Source organism: Colossoma macropomum, unplaced genomic scaffold (genome assembly GCF_904425465.1).
Source record: "Colossoma macropomum unplaced genomic scaffold, Colossoma_macropomum, whole genome shotgun sequence".
Classification (NCBI taxonomy): domain Eukaryota; kingdom Metazoa; phylum Chordata; class Actinopteri; order Characiformes; family Serrasalmidae; genus Colossoma; species Colossoma macropomum.
The window spans coordinates 18,975,731-18,999,496 of NW_023494795.1; the positions used below are offsets into that span (position 1 = coordinate 18,975,731).

Below are 23,766 nucleotides of genomic sequence, written 5' to 3' on the forward strand. Positions count from 1 at the left end.
CAGTGTGAAGGACTAAGGCTAAACTGCTGTAGGCTGAATAGGCGTATATATGTAAATTAGTTAGTTCACAACAAAACAATGAATTCAAAACTGGATGTGTTTGCAGTGTAGTTTCCATAAATGAACAGCATGGACTAAACAGTGAACGGCATGTACAGAAAAAATATTTACATATTACATCAAACTTTTCAATTTAAAGTGAGGGAAATTTAGTTTTCAGTTAATATGGGCCCTTTAATCTCATTTTTAAAATGCGGATGATGGCAGGAGAATAATAAGCCTGGGGAACCAGAGAACATCCAGATGGTTTGTGCCATAGATGAACATGATGATGCACTTATTCCGAGTGCTTGCGTTATTCAGAGAGTAATGTTGCATGCTTCTGAGATTGCCATGGTAGCACTGATGTCAGACTAGTATCACTATAATAGGCTGACTGCAAACAAATTCTGTGACTGTTTGTTCTCCTTGCTGAGGCAAGTAATCGACCAAACAAATAAGCAGCCTACCTTGCCAAGTAGTTACATACTGTTCAACTCTGATCCAGTGCAGTTTGTCATAGACCTACTAAGGGATGCAAACTTGATCTGACAAGTGGTGGGACCTCAAAAAGGTATTGCCTACGTATTACAAAATCAAAATAAAATAAAGTGTTACAGTTCCAGCTATTATAATCACATTATCTATAATGCTCTATATATCAATATTAAAACACAAAGACAACCAATATTATGAACAAACTAACATCAATTTTTGAATAATATTTTACGTAGTGACTCATTTTTATTGCCTATTACAATGGCATTCTATTTCTTTCCATTGTGTCACTGAAATTCTTAATCTTAGTCTGAATGCTGCTATTTTAGCAAATTACCTCAACAATTAAGATGGCTTGACTCTTTGCTTTAAATGTATTATTCTTCTGAAAATTACATTTCTTTCTCCTGCGACACCTGTCCCGATAGAATTGCCCAACCCTTTTATGATCGGAGATCCAAAACCCAAATATCAAGCTTGTGACTTGTTTAACTAATTGGATGTACAGTTTTCTCTAAATTTTTTTTCTATATGAAATGATTGGAGGAATGTTGCTCTTACACTGAATGTCATAAACATGACGTACAAATTCACATCCTTACTATCAACCAGTTAGGATACCATAGCCACCACCACAGATATGATAGCAACCACCTGGAACATGACACCAAACACTTAGCAACTCCCTAGCAACCATAAGAGAAACATAGTAACCACCTAACAACACCTAACAACACTCAACCACCAGAGATACCATAGCAACTGCCCAGTAGTCACCTGAAATATCACATCAACCGCCTAATGATGCCCTGGTAACCATCTGGATCACGGAAGCAACCCCATAGCAAACCCCTAGCTACCACCAGAGAAACCACAGCATACACCTAATAAAACCCTAGCAACCACCTTAAATACCTTAACAACCACATAGCAACACCTGATGAAATAACTAGCTATTTTAACTGTTATTATTTAGGCCTATTATATAACAAAGGTTTTTATAACTATCTATTCTCCTTATACAATCTATTTTAATTTTTAAATGTATGGGAATATTTGCAAACATCACACAGCTCTTTCATCTAACTCGTTGTGAACGAAGCAATATGTCTATTTAAACTAACAGGCAGAAATACATTGTGTGAGGTCACTGAAGGGTCTCCTTCAGGTGGCAGACTCTGAGGAGCCACCTCTCCAAATGTAATCATGTAATCTTATTTCAAATAAAAGGTAGTGAAGTTAGCTGTTAGGATAGCTTCTTTGATGCTGCACACTAACATTTCAATTAAAAGTTACAGCATAGAACAAGGTTTTTAGTGAAATGAGGCCTCAATTTCATCTTCTGTTACAAATGGCATATATTTGTATTCAAATCACTGTAAATGCTATGCAAAAGGCACAAACTTTGAATGCCGTTGTCTCCTGGGGCCTCAACATCAGCACACGGCCCACTGATATAACAGCATTACTGTCACACCTTTAAAAAGGCATGTCTTTTCTAGTGCTGGTCTCCTTTTGTGAAAGCACCATGGCTGACTGATGGCCTACGAAAAGAAGTGGATCTTCACTCTCACCTCAAAACATCCTTCTTCTGTCTTCTGATATCCTAGACGGCCAAGTTGTTTGTGAATGGACTTCTGTAGCATTGTCCTCTTATCGAGCAAAGCCTGGACATCCTGAGACAGGGCCAACTGACCCTCTAAAGTGCAGCTCTTCAGCAAAGCAGCAGTTAGAGTTTCAATCACCTGCAGACGCATATCCTCCTGACCCACAGCTTGAAGCAAGTCCTGTAGGGACAGGTCAGCTTATTATTTGTATGTATGAGTAGCAGTGTGTGTGTGCATACACTGGGGTTTCCCAAGCATTTTTATTCTGTTCTAGAACCAAACACTACTCAGCCAGGTAGTCAGGGGATGTAGAATGCTGATTAGTTGTTTCTGACACGTTGGGAAATGGAACTCATTAAAACTGTGGACTGCATGGGGACCTCTGAGAATTGGATGTACATTATTGCCAAAATTGTTAATAATAATAAAAAGAATATTAGACAGACAAAAGTGGGGCAGAAAAATGCTGATGTCTGAATTGAAGATATTTGAGCATAAGAGAACAAACAAATGGATCCTTGACCAAATCAAGCCTCACCTTAACCTCCTGATAACTAAACTAAAGCTTTGATTTTGGGCATACTATGGGATGAACGAATTCATTGGAAAAGACTTGAAGGTAAAAGAGGAAGAAAAAGACCAGCAACAAGATGAATGGAGACAATTAAATGAATCATTTGATATTATTAATTATCGTTAACTATTAAATTAATGTATATTGATGGTCCTGCCCATTTTGGTAACCACAGAGTGTAGGTAAACTCTGCAAGCAATTCTGGATGGCATTACTCTTTCTTTAAGAAAATTATATCAATTCACACTACAATGTCCTCTTGTTCAGAGATGTTTTTCTCAACTTCGTGGTCTTTTTACTCTCCCTAATATCAACATAAAAAAAAACTGCTAGTTAGCTAACTAACTACCCGTACTGTCACAGTGATTTGTGCTGTTGCAACTGAATAGTGCACATCGTCAACTAGTGTAAAGAAGTAATGACTGTTCAAGTTTTGTTGCTAAGGAGGAATATTGTAGGAAATGAGAAAATACCTCAGGTAAGCATTGTCAATACAGTAAAGTGTTTGTCTTATATATCGCTGTTGTCGGATCAAAACCTCATATCTCCAAAATGTAACTTTACAGGAGAAGGAAAAACATACTTTACTTTTAATGTAAGTCAATGGAACCACACACACAGGAGGAGTACAAAATAATGTAAATACCACATGAAATACTTCCATTCATTTGATCATTCCAGACAATTAGTCATTTACACCTACCATATACATGCCACGATGACACTGGTGTCAATGCTGTGCTGAAAATGGCCTAACACCTCAATAATATCTCATCAGTAGAAGCCAGACAGTATGAGTATTTCATGTGGTGCTTTCCTTTTTTGTACACACTGTGTACAACAACTTTCTAAAGCTGCTAAACCTAATTTGTGTAAAAGCATACTTACTTTAAGAGCCTCCAATTGAGACTTCTGGTCTTTTATATGAGGGGACCCAGATACTTCCTTCTGCATTCTCCTCTCCAAGCAGTCCAGGATTTCACTGCACTGTTTCAGCATGAGACTGCAGTGCTGTTCTCTCTGAATGCCCTCATCAAGACCTTTACATGTGTCCTGCACATATACACAACACATCTTGCTTTAAACAATTAAAAGCAGTAATAATATGGCTTTTAAAATTCAGTAGCACCAAGTTTCTCTACTATAGAACAGAAGAAAGGAAATAGAACACTGTTGTTCTAATTTTGTTCTAACTTTAATGTGATCTATATCCAAAAGTGCTCACACTGAGTTGTTGGATCAGGCTGGAGACACTGTTCTCCAGACTACAGCAGGACAGCTCAGTCAAGCTGGAGTCTTCTATGAGCTGAGTCTGCTCCTTCATCTGGTCTCTCAGTATTGTTATTTCAGAGCCCAGGACCTGGGCTGTCTCTAGGAGGCCATGCGCCTGCTCCAAAGCCCCCCGCCTCTCATCCAGCCCCAACCAGGGGAAAAACACAGACAGCTCTGCGTTTTGCTCCTTCAGCAGCTGCAGCCTCTTCTCAACCTGCTGCAGCTGGTTCTGTAGGGCGGGGAAACGCCCCACTTCACCCTGCGGGAGTCTAGCACATATGGGGTTCAGATATCAGGATGGGTTAATACACGTAGTCTAGAAGGTCTGTGAGCTGGAATGTGAGCATGAGCTGATGATGATTAAAATTTTTTATAACATCTGAATGAAATATACTGGATTTTAAAGTGCTGTTTAACACTGGAGCAATAACAAAACGCCAGAACTTTGTACAGAACAATGTACAGAATGTATACAAATTATATACAGTTGTGCAAAGGTCTTAAGTTACCTAAGACATTTATAAAAAAAAAACATGTCTACCAATGTCTCCCACTGAACTGACAAATGGTATCTGACAACTCTGATGTCATGAAATGAGAACAAAATAAGAATAAACCACAGACAGCTGATGGCTGTGTATAATTTGTTCTATTCCCAAATGAACCAACAAAAATTATTCTAATTAATTTTGAATTTTTTATTTTTGTCATTTTTAGTCATTTGTCATCATTTAGTCATCGTGCTTTTAAATGGCTTTTACAGCAATACTATAAGTACCTTCAGCAGACTATGGTGGACAGTGCCTGCGAGAGAACTATGAATAAATCAACGAGCAGTCACTTAACAGAAGCAACAGCTAAGTGGAAAAGCTACACTTTCCCCTCAAGAGCCTCCACTTTAACAAGGATTCATGAGCTGTATGAAACCCCTGAATGAAACTCCCGACTGTATGTATGGTGCATATAATATATAGACTCATTGGCTGGAACATGCAGTCACTGTTGCTCTCACTGGATGCTATGGGTGGAAAATGTTAAACTGCGATCACTCGTTTCATATGAACCTGGCATTCTTTTGCATAATAAATGCATTCAGATAAAGCCCTGGGGCCATATTACAAAAACATCCTAACTCTGAAATCTTATCTGCTTAGTCACCATGACAACTTCAGTTAGGACTGACTTTAGGACACTAGCTATTACAGAATAACAGTTCATAAGTTCATTAATCTTATCCTAGCTCCACATAAGAAAACGGTATCACAGAAATATCATAACTAGACAAAATTTCTTAAATACTCTCCAAACTTTGGGACAAACCTAAATGTGTCCTAACTTCTGTTTTAACAATCCATTTCTGTTGTTTTTAGGCAGCTGTGACAAGCAGCATAACAAGCACAATGATGTGACATTTATTTATACTACTACTTATCACTAACTCATCAAATAAAATATTACAGTGATGAGGAGAATTAAACTGTAGCTGTTTATTTGGAGGAACCACGTTAGCACAGCTCGCACATGACTGCTTTGTAAAGGCGAGGCCATGAGAAACAAATGCCAACTGAGAAAAGCTAGCGCGACTGGTTTCTATATGCCTGACGGTAGGATGGGGCCTCCCTCGGCATTGGATGCACGCTCCTGTCTGTTAAGGCAGACTTGGTGCTATTATTTGCTTCTATAGAGGTCAGGTACAGAAGTCCCTCCTATAGGTGAATGTGGCGCAGTTCACATGAAAAAGAATTAAAACTTACATCGGCAGTGGTAGCTGCCTAAATAAGTAGCATTTTTAATGTTATTTTGATTACATGTTTATGTTTCAGGTGTGCACGTATCATTGTTTGGTAACAGATATAGCAATCGATCATAATCTTTGAACGAGGATTTCCTAACCTGTGGTAAGATTCTGTAAAATAAGATGTAATTCCTAGAATAAGATTTGCTTCTGTAATACACATTTGTGAAAAATCTTATCTTGACATTTTCTGATCTTAGTGTGGGCCCCTGATTCTGATTTTCAGTTGCATATATCTATAACAAAATGAACTGCTTTGAACATGAAAAAATCTTTCTTCAGGGTCAAATTTGAGCAAATGAAAATTTGATTAACTGAGATTAACTGCCAATATCTGCAAAAAATAATGTGATGCATCATGATTAATTATTATAATCATTTGACAGCCCTAGAATAAATACAAATAAACATTTATTTTAGATGTCTGTCAATGTGTTAGCTTAACCATTTCCAAACATCTCATCAAGATATCCCAGTATTTGTATCTACCCTTCAACACCTGGTTGGGTTCCTTCATGAAATTAAATGAGGTGTTCTGGAGGTACATGGAATTGCTGAGGTGCCATTAAGAATAGATGGAATCAAACTTGCATTTTTCTAAGCATCTCAACTATCCAACCATCTCATAAGACATTTTCATTACTTTTCAATGGCTGGCCTAAGACCTTTGCACAGTACTATATGTTCTTATCATGCTTATCATTAAATGCACATATACTGTATGGTAAAAGTCATATCAGGCCTGCAGTCATGCACAAAGTTGATCAGCAGACGTATTCATCACTAGAGTTATGGATACTCGTACTATACCTGTTCTTCTTATCTTTGTCACTGAGCAGATGTAGGATTTCCTGGCTTTCTCTCTTCCCTAGACCATCTCTCTTGAAGGGGGTCTGACCTTTGACAATCTCCTTCAAGTCACTATTGTCCTCAGCCTTCAGTCCCAACACCACCTGATCACAGATCAGAAAACATTCAGCTGACAAAATTGTGAAACTGCGATGTTCTACTCTGCACTGAAGCTCCAGTTTCCAGTATTCAAAATTCAATTTTAACAGAATTAGGATAATGATGATGTCCTGAGCTGCCAGATGAGACATTTCTGAACGTTTCCTGGGCTACTTTCAGATGTCCTGAATGATCAATTCCATATCAATCAGAGCAGTAATGTGACTGTCTGGCGCAAAAGAAAGAAAATTTGGAAAGGTTAAGATGTTACTTAGAAATGACTCTAATTCTCAGGTTTGTACGTGTTTAACCTTTGCAGTACAATTTCATCTTTTTTGGCAAATTGGCCTTTTTTGGCTTGCTCCTCTAATAAAAAAATTCAATTTACCTTCGAGTTATTTATTTTTGTGAGTCAGGTGTGCTTGTCTGTGCAATACATGGAAAAGAATCAGAAGCTACAGCCAGGTTCCTAGACCAGCTTTCATGGACATTATATACTGATCCATGAAATATCCCTCCATCATATTAATCATATGAAATCAAATGAATTGCAGGTTAATAACCACAGATGATTTTTCATATAGTTTTCCACCTGTAACTTTTCATGTTTTCACAATTTTCTGAGTGATTATCTCACATTCTCACATCATGGCTAGAGATGGTACTGATCACATACCAGGCATTAGTGTCGGGCCGATATTACAAGAAAATGCTGGATCAGATCACAGAGTGAAAAAAAATATCTAAGTTTCAACAGTGGGGAACCCTTTGAGCCTTCTAGGCCTCTACAAAAAGTCTAATGATAACGCATGTCTGTTATTTTAAGTTGATTTTTATTCACTTTAAGGAACATGTTGTATTTAAACTGCAAGTATTGTGGTAATACTACTAAGTTTGGGTTAATCATTAAGTTTTGGTTGGAAACAGAAAGGTTAAATTCTTAAAATGTCCAATGAAAAAAATGATCCAATCTTTTTTCAAGGTAGATACAGCCAAGTAAGCTCTTCTATTATTTAGGACATCAGGAGTTGTCCAAAGGCATCAGATTAATCACTAACATAATCAGGAAGTGACTGTGTAAGGGTCCAGCCCATACAGCAGAGGGCGACGTCGGCAAGGCGCTATTAGCCCGAGGAACTCCAGTTCCCAGAAGCCCACAGGCTAATCAGTGCCAACCAGACACACCTGTAGACCTCTGCATTTAAGGCTGTAAACAACCGTCAGTGTCACACCTTTAAAGAGGGGTGACCGGTATGGTAACTAGAGTGTCTCTAACTAACAGAAAAGCAAGAGAAAAAGAAAAGAGAGCTGTAAAAGAAAAGAAAAAATATACAAACCACTCCAAAACAAAAAGAAAAGTAAAAGCGAGCTTAAAAGAAAGTCTGACCCAATTTTTAGAGAGTTTAAAAGAAATTCTTACTCCATATAAAAGAAAAGAGAAAAGTTGAACTCAAAACTGATCTTTCTCTTATAACTAAAGACGTTTTGTTTTTGCTGTTTATTATTTATTGTATTTCTGGAGAGCTTCATTTGTTTGAGTACTCCATTATATTTCTATTAATATATTATATATATTCACTATATAGCCAATCATTCAGCAAATCTCATCTGCTTGATTCCATTACAACTTGGTACTCATGAGTTTTTCTCTTGGCACTTGGGTCCACGCCCTTACCATACCGTAACAGACAGAGTAATCGACCAAACATGTTTTGATTTACAAAGGATGTGACTAATGCAGTGAGAAAAGGTCAATGTAGACCTTCCGGGATCCCAGATACATCACTGACCGTGAGTGATCAGTGCATTCCTGTCCATTGTTAGAAATGGAAAACAGCAGCAGCTCTATGCCAGCGCTCTTTACTGAGTCACTGTAAAACTACTATAAGGTAAAATATGTTAATATGTCAGTTACAAGCTTAACATAAAACAAAGAATGAAAGAAAGCTTCAGATGTCCGCGTTTAATCTAGAACGACCAAAAAACAATCATTTGAAATGCCATTAGCTTAGTGCTAACATGCTACTTTAATGCCATACATATGCAACAGCTGAAGTCAGCATTATTGTAGAGATGTTTCTGACATTGTAGAGGAGTTTGGACATTTATAGTCCAAACTATAGGCCTAGCTCTAATAATCACTTCGCCACTTGGTTTTAATTTTTAGTGTCAGGAAAGAAAAAGTGGTATCATACCATCTCCAGCCCTGACTCAATTTCACATGTGTAACATGTTAAAATGGATTTCTACAATCCACAGTCATATAAACATATTAATAAATGATGAAACGTGATTGTGTTTTTCACGTATTATTAACAACTAAACCTGTGAAAAGCATATGATCACATGTGCAATGTATCTGATGTTTTCAGTAAGATATAGTTTAGACATTTCTCTCACCTTTGGTTCCTTTAGGTTCTCCACAGTGTCTGTCCGGGTGCCTGTGTCCAGTATGTCAACCTGCAGTCTGCTGGCCAAGGCAGTGCTTTCTTCCAGGTGTGTGACATCCGTGAGCTCCTCAAGGGACTTCTCATTTTCTTTGCTTTCCTGGGGTGAATCTTCTGTTTTGTGAGAAGATGGCAAAAATTGGCCCTGGGGATGCTGAGTGTCACTGAGGTTTGGTTGTATGGGTGGAAGATCTTGGGTCCTCTGAACAGTGGAGCCTTGAGAATTAAGACCTTCTCTCTCTGTATCATTGGCGTTATTGAGGCCGTCCGCCTGTTTTCCCCTCAGCACAATCATCTCTTTGGCTGTACAGATGCTTTCCTGCAGGCGCGCTCCTTCCTCAGCCAGAGTGTTCAGGCTCTCAGGGCTGGCCACACTGGTGAGCAGGGCCACTTGCTGCAGCACAGTGTTCCCCTGCTCTTCTTCTGCCCGCAGTTGCTCAGATAATCCCTGTGGGAATAAACAGTGAGGGCACCCTTAAAGGCAACCAACAATGCAGTAGTTAACTCCTACAAGTTGTGGTTATCACCATAACATTATACTTTACTGATTGATCGCTCACTTGTGGTTCACTGAAACTCACTGAAACTAGCAGAGCAATTCTTAACATATGGATTCTACACTACCTTAATAAGAAACACATTTGTACTCATAATTTAAAGAGAAGATATCTGATATTATGATTTGAATTTGGTGAGACAGTATTGTTTACACTCACATGTAATGCACAATAGCCTGATCAGTGCATTTCTGTCCATTGTTAGAAATGGAAAACAGCAGCAGCTCTATGCCAGCACTCTTTACTGAGTCACTGTAAAACTGCTATAAGGTAAAATATGTTAATGTGTCAGTTACAAGCTTCATATAATTCAAAGAATAAAAGAAAGCTTCAGATGTCCATGTTTAATCTAGAACGACCAAAAAATGCTGTTAGCTTAGTGCTAACATGCTACTATAATGCGTACATATGCAACAGCTGAAGTCAGCATTATTGTAGAGGTGTTTCTGACATTGTAGAGGAGTTTGGACATTTATAGTCCAAACTATAGGCCTAGCTCTAATAATCACTGGTCATCACTGGTCAGGAAAGAAAAAGTGGTTTCATGCCATCTCCAGCCCTGAATCAATTTCACATGTGTAACATGTTAAAATGGATTTCTACAAGCTAGCATGTGATCACATAAAACTCACATACTGATGAAATGTGATTGTGTTTTTGCAATCACACATTATTAACGACTAAACCTGTGAAAAGCATATGATCACATGTGCAATGTATCTGATGTTTTCAGTAAGATATAGTTTAGACATTTCTCTCACCTTTGGTTCCTTTAGTTTCTTCACAGTGTCTGCCTGGGTGTTCTCTGTGCCTGTGTCCAGAATGTCAACCAGCAGTCTGCTGGCCAAGGCAGTGCTTTCTTCCAGGTGTGTGACATCCGGGGGCTCCTCAAGGGTCTTCTCATTTTCTTTGCTTTCATGGGGTGAATCTTCTGTCTTGTGAGAAGATGACAAAAATTGGCCCTGGGGATGCTGAGTGTCACTGAGGTCTGGTTGTATGGGTGGAAGATCTTGGGTCCTCTGAACAGTGGAGCCTTGAGAATTAAGACCTTCTCTCTCTGTATCTTTGGCGTTATTGAGGCCGTCTGCCTGTTTTCTCCTCAGCACAATCATCTCTTTGGCTGTACAGATGCTTTCCTGCAGGCGCGCTCCTTCCTCAGCCAGAGTGTTCAGGCTCTCAGGGCTGGCCACACTGGTGAGCAGGGCCACTTGCTGCAGCACAGTGTTCGCCTGCTCTTCTTCTGCCCGCAGTTGCTCAGATAATCCCTGTGGGAATAAACAGTGAAGGCACCCTTAAAGGCAACCAGCAATGCAGCTGTTAACTCCTACAAGTTATGGTTGTCACCATAACATTATACTTTACTGATTGATCGCTCACTAGTAGTTCACTGAAACTAGCAGAGCAATTCTGAACATTTGGATTCTATACTGCCTTAATAAGAAATACATTTCTACTTATATTGATATAATTAATATGTAATGCCCTCTTTTAATTAGGTGCCACTGTCTGACATTCAAACAAAAGAAATGTGAGAACAGCAGACTCAAATGTTAAAAGGGACCTATTTTGCTTTTCCTTCAGTGTGTTGTATACCTAACTGAAAAGTTCACACCAGAGGGAGTAATTCTCTCTCACAGAAACCACTTTTCTCAGTTGCCTAAAACACTGCATTGGAATCCCAGCCCTTTTCCTTTGTTACCAGATGACGCAATCTCAGAACACAATCCTTATTGCCACCGCCAAGCTTGGCATGTCCTCACACAGCACAGCAACTACAGGAGGCCAGGAGGAGTTTGTTCAGATTTGTAGTCATGTCGAAATGACGCTGACCTGACTTTCAGTATTGGACTTCGGTTCAAACTGAAAAGGCAGAACCAACGGCACTGGAAAAATAGCCATATCGGTGTTTAACGCTGCTCAGGAAATAAGGGTCCGTCTGAGGACTGCAAGACAGAGGTGGAATGTGCGGGGGCCAAACTGCTCTGGTGGTTGACTAATCAAAACAGAGTGGGCAAGCTGACCAATCAGAGCACACTGGGCTCATCAGGAGGCGGGGCTTATAGACACAGGAGCTCTAATAAAGCGTTTCAAACAAACCGTAAATAGAGATGTACAGTATGAGGAAAAATAACGGGTTTTGGAACATTGAAGCATGTAAATCTATTTACCAGACACCAAAAATAAAATGATCAACACTGAAACAAGCATAATGGGGCATAAGTCCTTTTCAATAGAGAAAGTAAACAGAATGCAAATGTAATTCATTATGCACTAGCTATGTAGTTAACTACATACTTGGATAATTAAATTCAAACAGTATCACAAACTAACAATTATAACTAGATTTCTGAGGGTTAATACAGGGACCCAACCATAAATAATGGACCATAACTTCACTACTGAACTGCCACACAATACTTAAAAGTAGTAGGACATTATCAGAATAGAATGAAGGGTCAATCCGTTGAACATTAACAAACTGTTACAGGCAAGACAACTGCAGTTTTTCAAGTTTACGTATTTTGGCAGGAACCATGTTGATATAACACATTCATGTGCCAGCTTTGACACACTGCATCCCTTCATGAAAAATTATGTTCTTCACTTTTAACTATACTTTAAACTAGGCATGCACCAATATACTGAGAAAAGGTCACTGTACACCTTCTGGAAGTCCCACATACATCACTGACAGTGAGTGGTAGCCTGATCAGTGCATTTCTGTCCATTGTTAGAAATGGAAAACAGCAGCAGCTCTATGCCAGCACTCTTTACTGAGTCACTGTAAAACTACTATGAAGTAAAATATGTTAATGTGTCAGTTACAAGCTTCATATAATTCAAAGAATAAAAGAAAGCTTCAGATGTCCGCGTTTAATCTAGAAGCGCCAGAAAATGCCATTAGCTTAGTGCTAACATGCTACTATGATGCATATATATGCAACAGCTGAAGTCAGCATTATTGTAGAGATGTTTCTGACATTGTAGAGGAGTTTGGACATTTATAGTCCAAACTATAGGCCTAGCTCTAATAATCACTGGTCATCACTGGTCAGGAAAGAAAAAGTGGTTTCATGCCATCTCCAGCCCTGACTCAATTTCACATGTGTAACATGTTAAAATGGATTTCTACAAGCTAGCATGTGATCACATAAAACTCACAGAATTCCATAACTGTATGAACATACGAACAAATGATGAAATGTGATTGTGTTTTTGCAATCACACATTATTAACGACTAAACCTGTGAAAAGCATATGATCACATGTGAAATGTATCTGATGTTTTTAGTAAGATATAGTTTAGACATTTCTCTCACCTTTGGTTCCTTTAGGTTCTCCACAGTGTCTGTCCGGGTGCCTGTGTCCAGTATGTCAACCTGCAGTCTGCTGGCCAAGGCAGTGCTTTCTTCCAGGTGTGTGACATCCGGGGGCTCCTCAAGGGTCTTCTCATTTTCTTTGCTTTCATGGGGTGAATCTTCTGTCTTGTGAGAAGACGACAAAAATTGGCCCTGGGGATGCTGAGTGTCACTGAGGTCTGGTTGTATGGGTGGAAGATCTTGGGTCCTCTGAACAGTGGAGCCTTGAGAATTAAGACCTTCTCTCTCTGTATCATTGGCGTTATTGAGGCCGTCTGCCTGTTTTCTCCTCAGCACAATCATCTCTTTGGCTGTACAGATGTTTTCCTGCAGGCGCGCTCCTTCCTCAGCCAGAGTGTTCAGGCTCTCAGGGCTGGCCACACTGGTGAGCAGGGCCACTTGCTGCAGCACAGTATTCGCCTGCTCTTCTTCTGCCCGCAGTTGCTCAGATAATCCCTGTGGGAATAAACAGTGAAGGCACCCTTAAAGGCAACCAGCAATGCAGTTGTTAACTCCTACAAGTTGTGGTTATCACCATAACATTATACTTTACTGATTGATCACTCACTAGTAGTTCACTGAAACTAGCGAGAAATTCTGAACATTTGGATTCTATAATACCTTAATAAGAAACATATTTGTACTCATAATTTAAAGAGAAGAAATCTGATACTATGTTTTGAATTTGATGAGACAGTATTGTGTACACTCACATGTAATGCACAATCCTTATTTAGTTGCCACTGTCTGACATTCAAACAAAAGAAATGTGAGAACAGCAGACTCAAATGTTAAAAGGGACCTATTTTGCTTTTCCTTTAGTGTGTTATATACCTAACTGAAAAGTTCACACCAGAGGGAGTAATGCTCTCCCACAGAAACCACTTTTCTCAGCTGCCTAAAACACTGCATTGGAATCCCAGCCCTTTCCTTTGTTACTAGACGACGCAATCTCAGAACACAATCCTTATTGCCACCGCCAAGCTTGGCACAGCAACTACAGGAGGCCAGGAGGAGTTTGTTCAGATTTGTAGTCATGTCGAAATGACGCTGACCTGACTTTCAGTATTGAACTCTGGCGAATGAAGCATGTAAATCTATTTAACAGACACCACATTGCAACTAGCTATGCAGTTAACCACATACTTAGATAATTATATTCGAACAGTATAACAAACTGACAATTCTAACTCTGTCCTTCTAAAGGTTAATACAGGGACCTAATCCTAAATAATGGACCATCACTACTGAACTGCCATACACTACTCAAAAGTAGTAGGACATTATCAGAATACAATGACAGGTGAATTGGTTGAACAAGAACAAACTGTTACAGGCAAGACAACTGCAGTCTTTCAAATTAACATATTGTGGCAGGAATCATGTTGATATAACAGCTTTGACACATTTAAATCATGTAAATTCAAAGCACCTTTTTCAGTGTACAGTGTTACAATGCTAAACATCTGAATTATGAAACTTTTATTCAAGCTTATCTGCACCTGAATTTCCTGAAAGAACTGTGGGCTCCCAGATGCATGGAGTGTGTTCAGGGTATCTTTTATTGTGAGTGTGGCAGACATGCACTCTGCCATCCTGGCTGCCACCTGAGCCTTGACAGCCACCAGCTCCTTGAAAACATCACCAGTTTCAGCGAAGAGCTCCTTCACCTCTCCCATTCTCTTCCTCAGCTGGCTTTCAATCACCTGGAAGCCACAGAAGAGCACACACATGCTGTACAGAAAAACTTCAGTAGCAATTGTTATCATTGGACCATACTTATTTTTCACATGCACTGATCAGGCCAGGGCAAACTTACCTGTAGCTCCAGTGGGTGCTCTCTGTTCTGTAGCAGCTCCTGGATCTCAGCAGACCTGCAATGAAAATGTTCTATGTTTTTCTCCTGGGTCCTCAGCTCCTCCTGTGGGGGCAATTGGACAGGGCTGTTTCAAGTCCATAAAATCAGAGAATCGACCTCATTAATAGAAGTTGTGCTGCTACTATGCAAATTGTATGTAAACATTGTTAAAGACTGAAAATGTACACTTTGCTCCCCAGTCCATACAGCCCATATATGGAAACTAAGTTTTGAATCCATTGTTTGTACTTACACATATCCACCTATTCAGCCAACAGTTATTTATTTCTACCCACTCACTGTGAAGTTATAAGGAGTGTTTCAGCCTGGACTACTTTTTGAAGGAGGCACAATATAGGACAGCAATAAGAAAAATATAATTTACATGTGAATCTGAAAGGCACAGTAACGAGAACAGCCTTTAATTCTAAGGGATAAAGAAGTTGGAAAATGATCATGAATGAATCATCAATGAATGAATCGTGACAAAAAATACAAACAAATAAGGCTCTTTAAGTCACTTCAAGTAGATTTTTTTAAAGAATTCCTTAATGAACTTTCTTTTTAAAATAGCTGTTAATAATATCTTCCTAATTCAGTTGGGACAGGAACAGGTACAATAGGAATGTACAGTACATGTCCAGCTTCCTCATTGCTTTCCTAACCTCAAGCTTGCCCTCCCTTGCAAACTATGAGCCAGACCTTAAAGTTGATTTATCAGTTTCTGTAATCAGATCTGGGTGTGTCAAGTGAGAGTTTAACCATTGTCACAGACTGCATATGACAGTCATACTACACAACAGTATAATGCTGAGTGTATACAAAAAGATCTGAAAAAGCATTTGCATTTGAATAAAAAAGTTTGGTTAGTGCTTCATTTATTTTAAAATGGATGTGGGCTATGCCACTTCACCTTTAAAATGACACAAAGGCATGCAGTTCAAAAATTCTGCACAGAATGGCTTAATCTTACATTTATGTCTCTGTTTGTCGACAACATACATATTGGCATGACACACAAACAAAAACTCAAAAGTCTGTTTAAAAAGCTAAAACATGCTATTTTTGTTCTGAGGGTGCTACCATGTTGAAATGGATTAGCAATGAATTAGCAACTCTGAGAAGTTTCTCAAGAGTCTCAACTTCCTTGAGTGAGAATTGTGAGTTAGAGGGATGTTCAAATGGATTTTGCCCACTTGGAGGTCTGACACTTCCCAGTTCCAACTTGGTCAAGAATACAGAATTACGGTCACCATCCAATGCCTGCTTTAGCTAATGAATCTTGCATTAAATTCTTGTAAATTAATTGATGAGTAAGAAACCAAACTTTATTTTTCTAAGATAATATTTTGTTTAAAAGAAGAAATTCTCATGTTTTACTGTATTTTTGTGTTTATTATTATTATTATTGTATTATTATTATTATTATCATTTATGTTTATTTGTATTTATTCTAGTGTTATATACATATACAATTACTGCTGAGATCAATCATTTTTAACAATTTTCCATCACTGACTTTTGTACATTATATATGTAGTGGATATAAACCACTTGACCACTAAATATTGTGAAGCATAAAAGCACACACAACCTGTGCAACAGGATTTGGATGCCAAATGCTTGACACAACCTCAGAGAATGTGGAAATGGCCTTCAGTATGTTTGCTGAGTGACACTCGTCTTTCGAGTTTGGCCAAAATGAACTCCGCATGAAGTCTACAAATCCACAAACATGACAGCATGTTGGCATAAATTCTGCCTGTTTGTCGATAATGTCTGAAAAGCACTTAAGTCTGTTATTTACCTGCATAGCAGTGACCTCCTGCTCTGTCTGAAAGGGCTGTGACTGGGCAAGTGACATCAGCTTGCGGGTGGACCAGCCATCCACTTCTCCAGCCAATAGGAGGAGCTTCTCCCATAAGGACAACCCAACCTGCAGGTTGTCTAGACGACAGTCTGTCCTCTCAGTCACCTGAAGAGGAAGCCAAGAGGAACAGATATTGTGTATTGTACATATTCCATTTCTGTAAAGTGAAAATAAGCATGTGATGTGGGTGGTGGGTGTGGCTTCACAAGTCACTCCAAACAACAATATCATTCTAAACAGTAGTCAGAAAGCAAAGCAGCATACATCCAGCCAGCGGTCCATGAGTGCATCAGCCTCGCTCTCAAATGGAGCGTCTAGGCAGTCTGGAATCTTCCTCATCTGAGACTGCAACTGTCTGCAGACAGCCCTGATCTCCTCCACCCTATCCCCAAGAGCACTCAGCTCTGATTTAACACTGCTGACCTGCACACACATAAAACACACACAAAGAGTAATAACAGCTTTATGGAACCAATAGGCATCACTTTTATCCATTTCAAAGTCAAAGTAGTTTGCCTTTTCTAAAACCCTTTTCTGGGTTTAGTTTCATTCTGTTTTGTTGGTTTAGCGACGTCATAAAAAGCAAAGAATATAACGTAAACCTCACTTACTATACTGATAGCTGTAACATAATACTCAAAGGTTTCTTAACATTTAGACCATTTAATTACTCATTACTTCTTATTATTTCACTATTAAAAATTACTTTATGTATCCCTTAATGTTAAGTGATGTTCTTTACTTCTAACTATACTTTGAACTAGGCTATTTGGAATTGTAAGCATATGTAGATATTTTTCATGCACATATCTGCTGATGCCGATATATAAACATCTATGAAATGTAGAAACTGGGACTAGATTCACCTGGATAAGCGTTACAGAGAAGCATAACATTATTTCATTTTATAGGATTACAAATGCGGTAAAATGAACAAAAGTGTTTCATAAACATTCTGCTCTCCAGGAGCACAAATACATCATATATTGATCAAATCTTGAACTTTATAACTACTATAAATTTTATATATGTTGCACTATATAGTATTTGGTGAAATGTAGCCTAAATCCATACTCATATTAAATTGCTGGGTAACACTTTACATTAAGGGCCACAAATGGATTATTGCTCATGCTGTTTATAACTCATTGATCACCCATTACTGAGATATTAGTTAACTGATAAATAAGCTTTATTTATTATTAAGTAGCTGATGAAGTTCTCAGAAATTCGTAATTGAGTAACTTGTTAATTGAGAGTATCATTAGTTCCTAGTTTGTTTACTCATTAATGTAACTGAACTGCACAAAATAATCTGGATAAAATATACATTTGTAACATAATGTGGCTAATGCTGCCATCTACTGTGCTCAAACAGGGTATTACAGTGTATGTGTGTAATAATGGTACATCTCATACTCTGTCTATGAGCCGCTGAAGATTGTCTTTGCCCATGTAGGAGGCCTGCTCACTGATGGTCTGCTCCGCTCTCTGCAGGGTGCTGCCCAGATGGCTGCGACAACTCTGGAACTTCTTCAGTAGCTCTATCAGAGAAAGGCACTCCTCCTGACTACATGAAACCAAGCAATATGCATTATTCTCATGCAGTGACAGCTTTGTATCTAATGTTTTCATTTTCACACTGTTTTAACCACCGAATTATTTTGCTCCACAGTGTTCTTACCTTTCAGTTATCGCTCTGTGTGTCTCCTTCCATAGTGCCTCCAGCTCTGTAAGGCCCGCTGTGTGTGCAGATGCATCCTGCAGACTCTGGATGTCAGAATGTAGGGCATCTAGCTTACTCTCCAGGTCTGTCAAACAACGCAACCTTGAGGAGAGAGAGGGAAAAATATAAACCTGATAATGATACTACATCAAAATGTTATAAAATAGTGAAAAAGGAATTAGGTTTATAAAAGAGAAAATGAAATATGCAACATCCGATATGTGTATCTGATATATGTATCTGATACACTACTCTGCAAAAGTCAGAGGCTGCCCTTCATTTATTTAATTTCCAGTCAAAGCAGCCATTTGGTGTGAGTTATTCACTTTTAGCATCAGGGAAAACAAAGAAAATATATATTTAACAGAAAATTACACAGAAGCCTCAACAAAACACATCTTTTTCATATTTAGTGTGTCCACCATTTGCCTTTTATTACAGCTTCCATTCTTCTTCCACATCTACAAAGTTCAGTCTTAGAAGCTGGTTGCATTTTCTGCTTAACACATTCCAAGTAATCCCAAACACATTCAATGATATCCTTTCAGGCTCACAGCATCATATTTTTTTTCTCACAGTGGAAAAATGGAAAGAAACACCAGCGATTTTTCAGATCTGAACTAAGAGTGGAGCTTGATTTTCTCCTCTCTCTCAAAGATGAAAGCTTGAAATACTGTTTATGTGATGGTGACAGTTTTGGTGGCCCGCTTGGTTTTGCACAGTTGCTAGGAGCCACCTTTTCTATATATTTTAATAATTTTTTGAATTCCAGTTTTGGAAATATTCAATGAGTAGAGCGTTCAAAAGTAAAAAGTGAACCAATGAAATGCTGATAGATCAGATGTTATACTTGGTGTAGGGGGATTTTGTGTAATTTAAATTCATTGCTAAATTTATTGCTTTTTTATATGTTTCCTTCTTTTTGATGCTGAAAATGAACTTGTGCTTAATGGTCCTTTTGACTGGAAATCAAACAAACGAAGGAACAGTCTCTGACTTTTGCATAGTACTGTATAGTCTATGGCTGTTTAACCATAATGATACAAATGGATTGACTTTTTTCTCACATCACATTTCTCTGTGTGTGCATATTTCATGAACAGAAACATAAGCATGTGCACTAAGGCTTGTAATGTAAACACAGCCTAGCCATGTGACAGCATGGTGAAACAAGTTTTGCAAGGATGCCTGCCACCCTTTCTAACCTGTGCTGCAGGGCAGGCAGAGTGGGCTCCTTCAGGCTCTGTCTCTCCAGCGTTCCCTGCACCTCCCTGAGAGCAGCCAGCAGGGCTTTCTTTTTCTTTCCTAGAATTCGGGCCCTCTGCTCTTCTTCCTCCTTTCTTTGTGCTCCTCTCAGTCCTTCACCTCCACTTGCCTCCATCTCTGCAGCACGGCTGACCAGTGTAGACACCATGTCCTGACAGCTGCCTGTCCAAGTGCCCAGTTTCACACTCATCCCTGAATCCTGCAGCATATGGTCTAACCCCACAGCTTCCTCCCTCGCCTGCTGAAGCCTCTCTGTGATAGATGCTGCTGATGATAACGCAGGTGTGCCTGGTGTTGCGGAAAGCTCCACGTCCAGCTGGTGTAAGCGGGGCAAGAACTGTTCCAGAGTCTCCAGCGCTGACCGCGCTCTCCCCAGTCGATGGTTTAGCTGCTGCAGACGGTGTGTGCAGTTCTGAATGGTTTGCTGTAGAGGCAAATTGTTCTGAAGTTCAGCCTCATTCAGGCCTGCAGAGTTGGCCACCTTACTCTGAGACTCAGCCAGGATCTTCAGTTCTTTTTGAATATTCTCACCCAGAAGCTAAGGAGAAAAATAAAGCCAGTAAGCAAGGTTGCTACTAGAATCACACTATAAAAGAGAATTAGTATATAGGCGAATATGGAATAGGAGGATGCAGATGACAATGTGAAACTGCACTTATAAAATTTAAAAGTGATGATTTGGCCAAAAATACCCCAAAGTCAATCAGACAAGACACATTTGGTGTCTGAAGTTTGCTTCCTTTGTTTTGCACTGGAGATACATGCCTAATGTAGATAACAAGTAATGGAAGCTTAGAGTCACCTGTTAGCATCAGACAAACTGCATTCATTACTTGCATTAATGAAGTAACATAAATTATTATATTCTTGACTCCACATTCAGTTAAGTAATCTTAAGTACACTTATGTGGTTTTTGACACGGTATGACATAAAAGTATAGACATTATTTAAAGATGGCTGTGACAACTGTTTTTAGCTACACCTTTTATAGATAACATTGCATCACACAGCGGCAGAAAACACACAAGAAAGTATTTCTGAAATAACGCAATTTGAGCTTCCATACAAACTTGTTTTGTTTTATCGTTTACATTTGGAAAATAAGGAGAACTGTGTACATTTGATTTTTGACAGAAACATCTCTTTAAGGGGCTTAGCAAAATCAGGCTGCTTAGCTGTATAATAATTTTTTTATATTTTGCTATATAATATCTGCATAATAAATTTATAAGACCTGTATTATTATTTCATAAGAGCATTGCTGTACCTTCATGTCTCCATGTAGAGCTCCGCGATCAGTGAGGGCAAAGCCAGTGATGTCAACAGGTTTTTGAGCAAGTTGGTTAAGCTGATCAGAGATCAGTTTGATATGAACATCAACGGGCTCTAACAGCTTTAAAGCATTCTCTATTGACTTCATCCTATAAAATGAAAAACATTTTTTTTGCGTTTTGTGATACAGTTTAATTGTCCAAAAATTGTGTACTTGTGTGTGTGTGTGTGTGTATGTGTGTGTGTGTGTGTTACCTGGCCTGAAAGCAGATCTGCTGTCCCCTCCACTGCTGAATGAGCTGTACTCTTTCTGACTCAACACTGCAGCCATCCTCCATGTGTGGAGAGCTCTGGAGGTCAAGTCCATCCAAAGAGCCTCTGTCTGCTGCGCCAGTGTCTATACACAACACAACAGCATATAACGTTTATGAATCTGTTCTAGAATTAAATTATTCTAAATTATTTTTTTGTTGCAATCAAAATGCATTACCCCTTCACTGCATGGTGTTGCCATATGGTAACAATGCAATTTTGCTATTTTTGCCAACTACAATTTAAACTGAAAAAGAGGGCTAAAATGGGTACAATTGTTTAACTGATGATTTTCTGTTATAGTTTGTGCTTCTTACACACACCACATGGTGAGGTCTAGCATCTGCAACACTCCCCAAGTGCATGTAATTCCATATTTATAAACTACAGAAAAAGGAAACACAGTTATTTCTTTTTCATAAATAAATTTAGATGCTATCAGATTTATATAAAGCTATCAAATACAACTATAGCAACAGCATACTACAGCAACTACATTCTGCAAAGCACAAAATGTCAAAACAAAGCCACTGGCCTCACTGGACACTGATATTTTCACAACTTCTTATATTCCAAGTTAATGGTTTTATTATTATACTTATTTTCATACATCTCTAAACTAAAAAAAATAATATAAATATAAATAAAGATTAGAATATTTTATTGTCCATTTCATTTACATAAAACTTTACTTAAAACAAGAAATTCTGTCTGTGGCACTGGCATGTGGAAACATTACAACATACACACAAAACACACTAAAAATGTGGCAGTTGTGTGCACATGCCTGTGTGGCAGCATATTCATTTAATTCTATGCAAAATCACAGTAAATGCATTTGAAGTCAAATAAATACTTTTTTTGCTAAGAAGTAACAAAGGTAGAAAGAAGTCCCTGCAAAACTTAACTCATCCTTTTCAATAAATATACAGTGATTCTATATGCATCACTATAACTCTGTGTGTTTTCTGGCTATCCATTTAAAACTTCAAAGACAGAACAGCGCTTGATAAATATCAGGGGAAAACCTGGAGTTCTTGCAGGTGTGCGTTTAGGGTGGCAGGTGAGAGGCTGGAGCTTGTAGGGAACTCTGTTCTCAGCTGCTCAGTGTTCATCTGTAGCTGCTGCTGGAAAGCTGAGTGGGCAGCACTGTGGGTGTAATAAAACCAAACAAACATCACTGCAGAAAAGCCAAGACTCATGTCTCTTACTGAGAAACTCACAGATGAAGCATCACATTTGCTTTAGTTTACATCACTTTTTTATTTGAGGTGTTAATACATCAAACATGCGCCAAGAAATGAAGGTGTCAAAAGTGCTCCTTCTTGTATGCACAGTTAATATGAAAGGGAATTACCTGCTGTGAGCTTCCTGAGAGGTGGCCCCCTCTTCCTGTGCTTGACCAATGTGAATAACAGTCCTGTTGGGCGTCTGTTTGGTCTCCACGCTGTTGGCCTGAACGATGCCCTGCAGGAGTGGGGCAAGATGAGGCTGAGTTACAGGGTCACCAACTCCAAGAGCAAACGAGTGTGCTGTCCAACAACCCTATCCAATTACAGTGGATTAACTCCAACAAGCTGCTGCTGAGCTTAAGAGGGTCATCCACAGCCAATCAGGGATGGCAATTTCTTGTAAGGACCATCAGAATGCTTAGACACTCTGAAGTATGGGTACAGGAACATGTAATCATCTGATGAATGTAAACACTGAACGTTGTGTATGCGTCACTACACGTATTTCATGCATACTTATAAAAGTTCCATAAAGGGGGAATAAAGATAATAAATGCTTAAAAAGTAATACAAAACTCATGCACCCTTCTACTGAGATTTTTTTTGCGCAAACAACAGAAATTTGAAATGTCATGATCATAAAATTGCTAATAACAGCTAGTTAAAGAAGAATTCCTACAACATTTCAACACTTCTGCATAATGTGTTTTCTTTGAGTACTATTTTGCATTACAATACCATGCTTGTATCTCTCCTTTATGAATGTGTTTTTGGCCAAAATCTCAAAACTATAGTTAAATAATGGCACAGACATCAGGCAGCATATTTGTATCTGTTTTGTGTAATAACTTTTTGCTGTAGCTATTAGAGACATTAATGTCTTTGAATGTCTGGTTCCCATCACCATCACTGTAAATAATTCTAATACCATTCCACATCAAAACACTCTAAATGATTTTGTTTACATCTTAATGATTGAATTATGCAAAGATCCTAAAAATCGCTGGAATTTCCCTTTAACATTTTCCTGAAATGTAGATTTGAAGAAGTATATCGACACTGTAAAAAAAAAAAAACACAAACTCTGTGGGTTCTTTTCCTAACACCGTTTAAAATGTCAGCTGCCCTTGACA

General features: G+C 38.7%; 1 protein-coding gene across 1 annotated transcript in view; it reads right to left on the reverse strand.

Moving 5' to 3' along the window:
* LOC118816104 (nesprin-2) overlaps window positions 1-23,766 on the reverse strand; it is a 129,373-nt gene that overhangs the window by 75,808 nt on the left and 29,799 nt on the right. Inside the window, 19 exon segments of the mRNA XM_036582614.1 lie at window positions 2,112-2,324; window positions 3,607-3,771; window positions 3,944-4,259; window positions 6,596-6,738; window positions 9,134-9,628; window positions 10,499-11,002; window positions 13,058-13,552; window positions 14,599-14,802; window positions 14,916-15,017; window positions 16,762-16,929; window positions 17,089-17,247; window positions 18,244-18,394; window positions 18,509-18,652; window positions 19,756-20,354; window positions 21,085-21,238; window positions 21,345-21,486; window positions 22,185-22,188; window positions 22,430-22,550; window positions 22,759-22,868. Coding sequence (XP_036438507.1) covers window positions 2,112-2,324; window positions 3,607-3,771; window positions 3,944-4,259; window positions 6,596-6,738; window positions 9,134-9,628; window positions 10,499-11,002; window positions 13,058-13,552; window positions 14,599-14,802; window positions 14,916-15,017; window positions 16,762-16,929; window positions 17,089-17,247; window positions 18,244-18,394; window positions 18,509-18,652; window positions 19,756-20,354; window positions 21,085-21,238; window positions 21,345-21,486; window positions 22,185-22,188; window positions 22,430-22,550; window positions 22,759-22,868 — 4,389 coding nt within the window.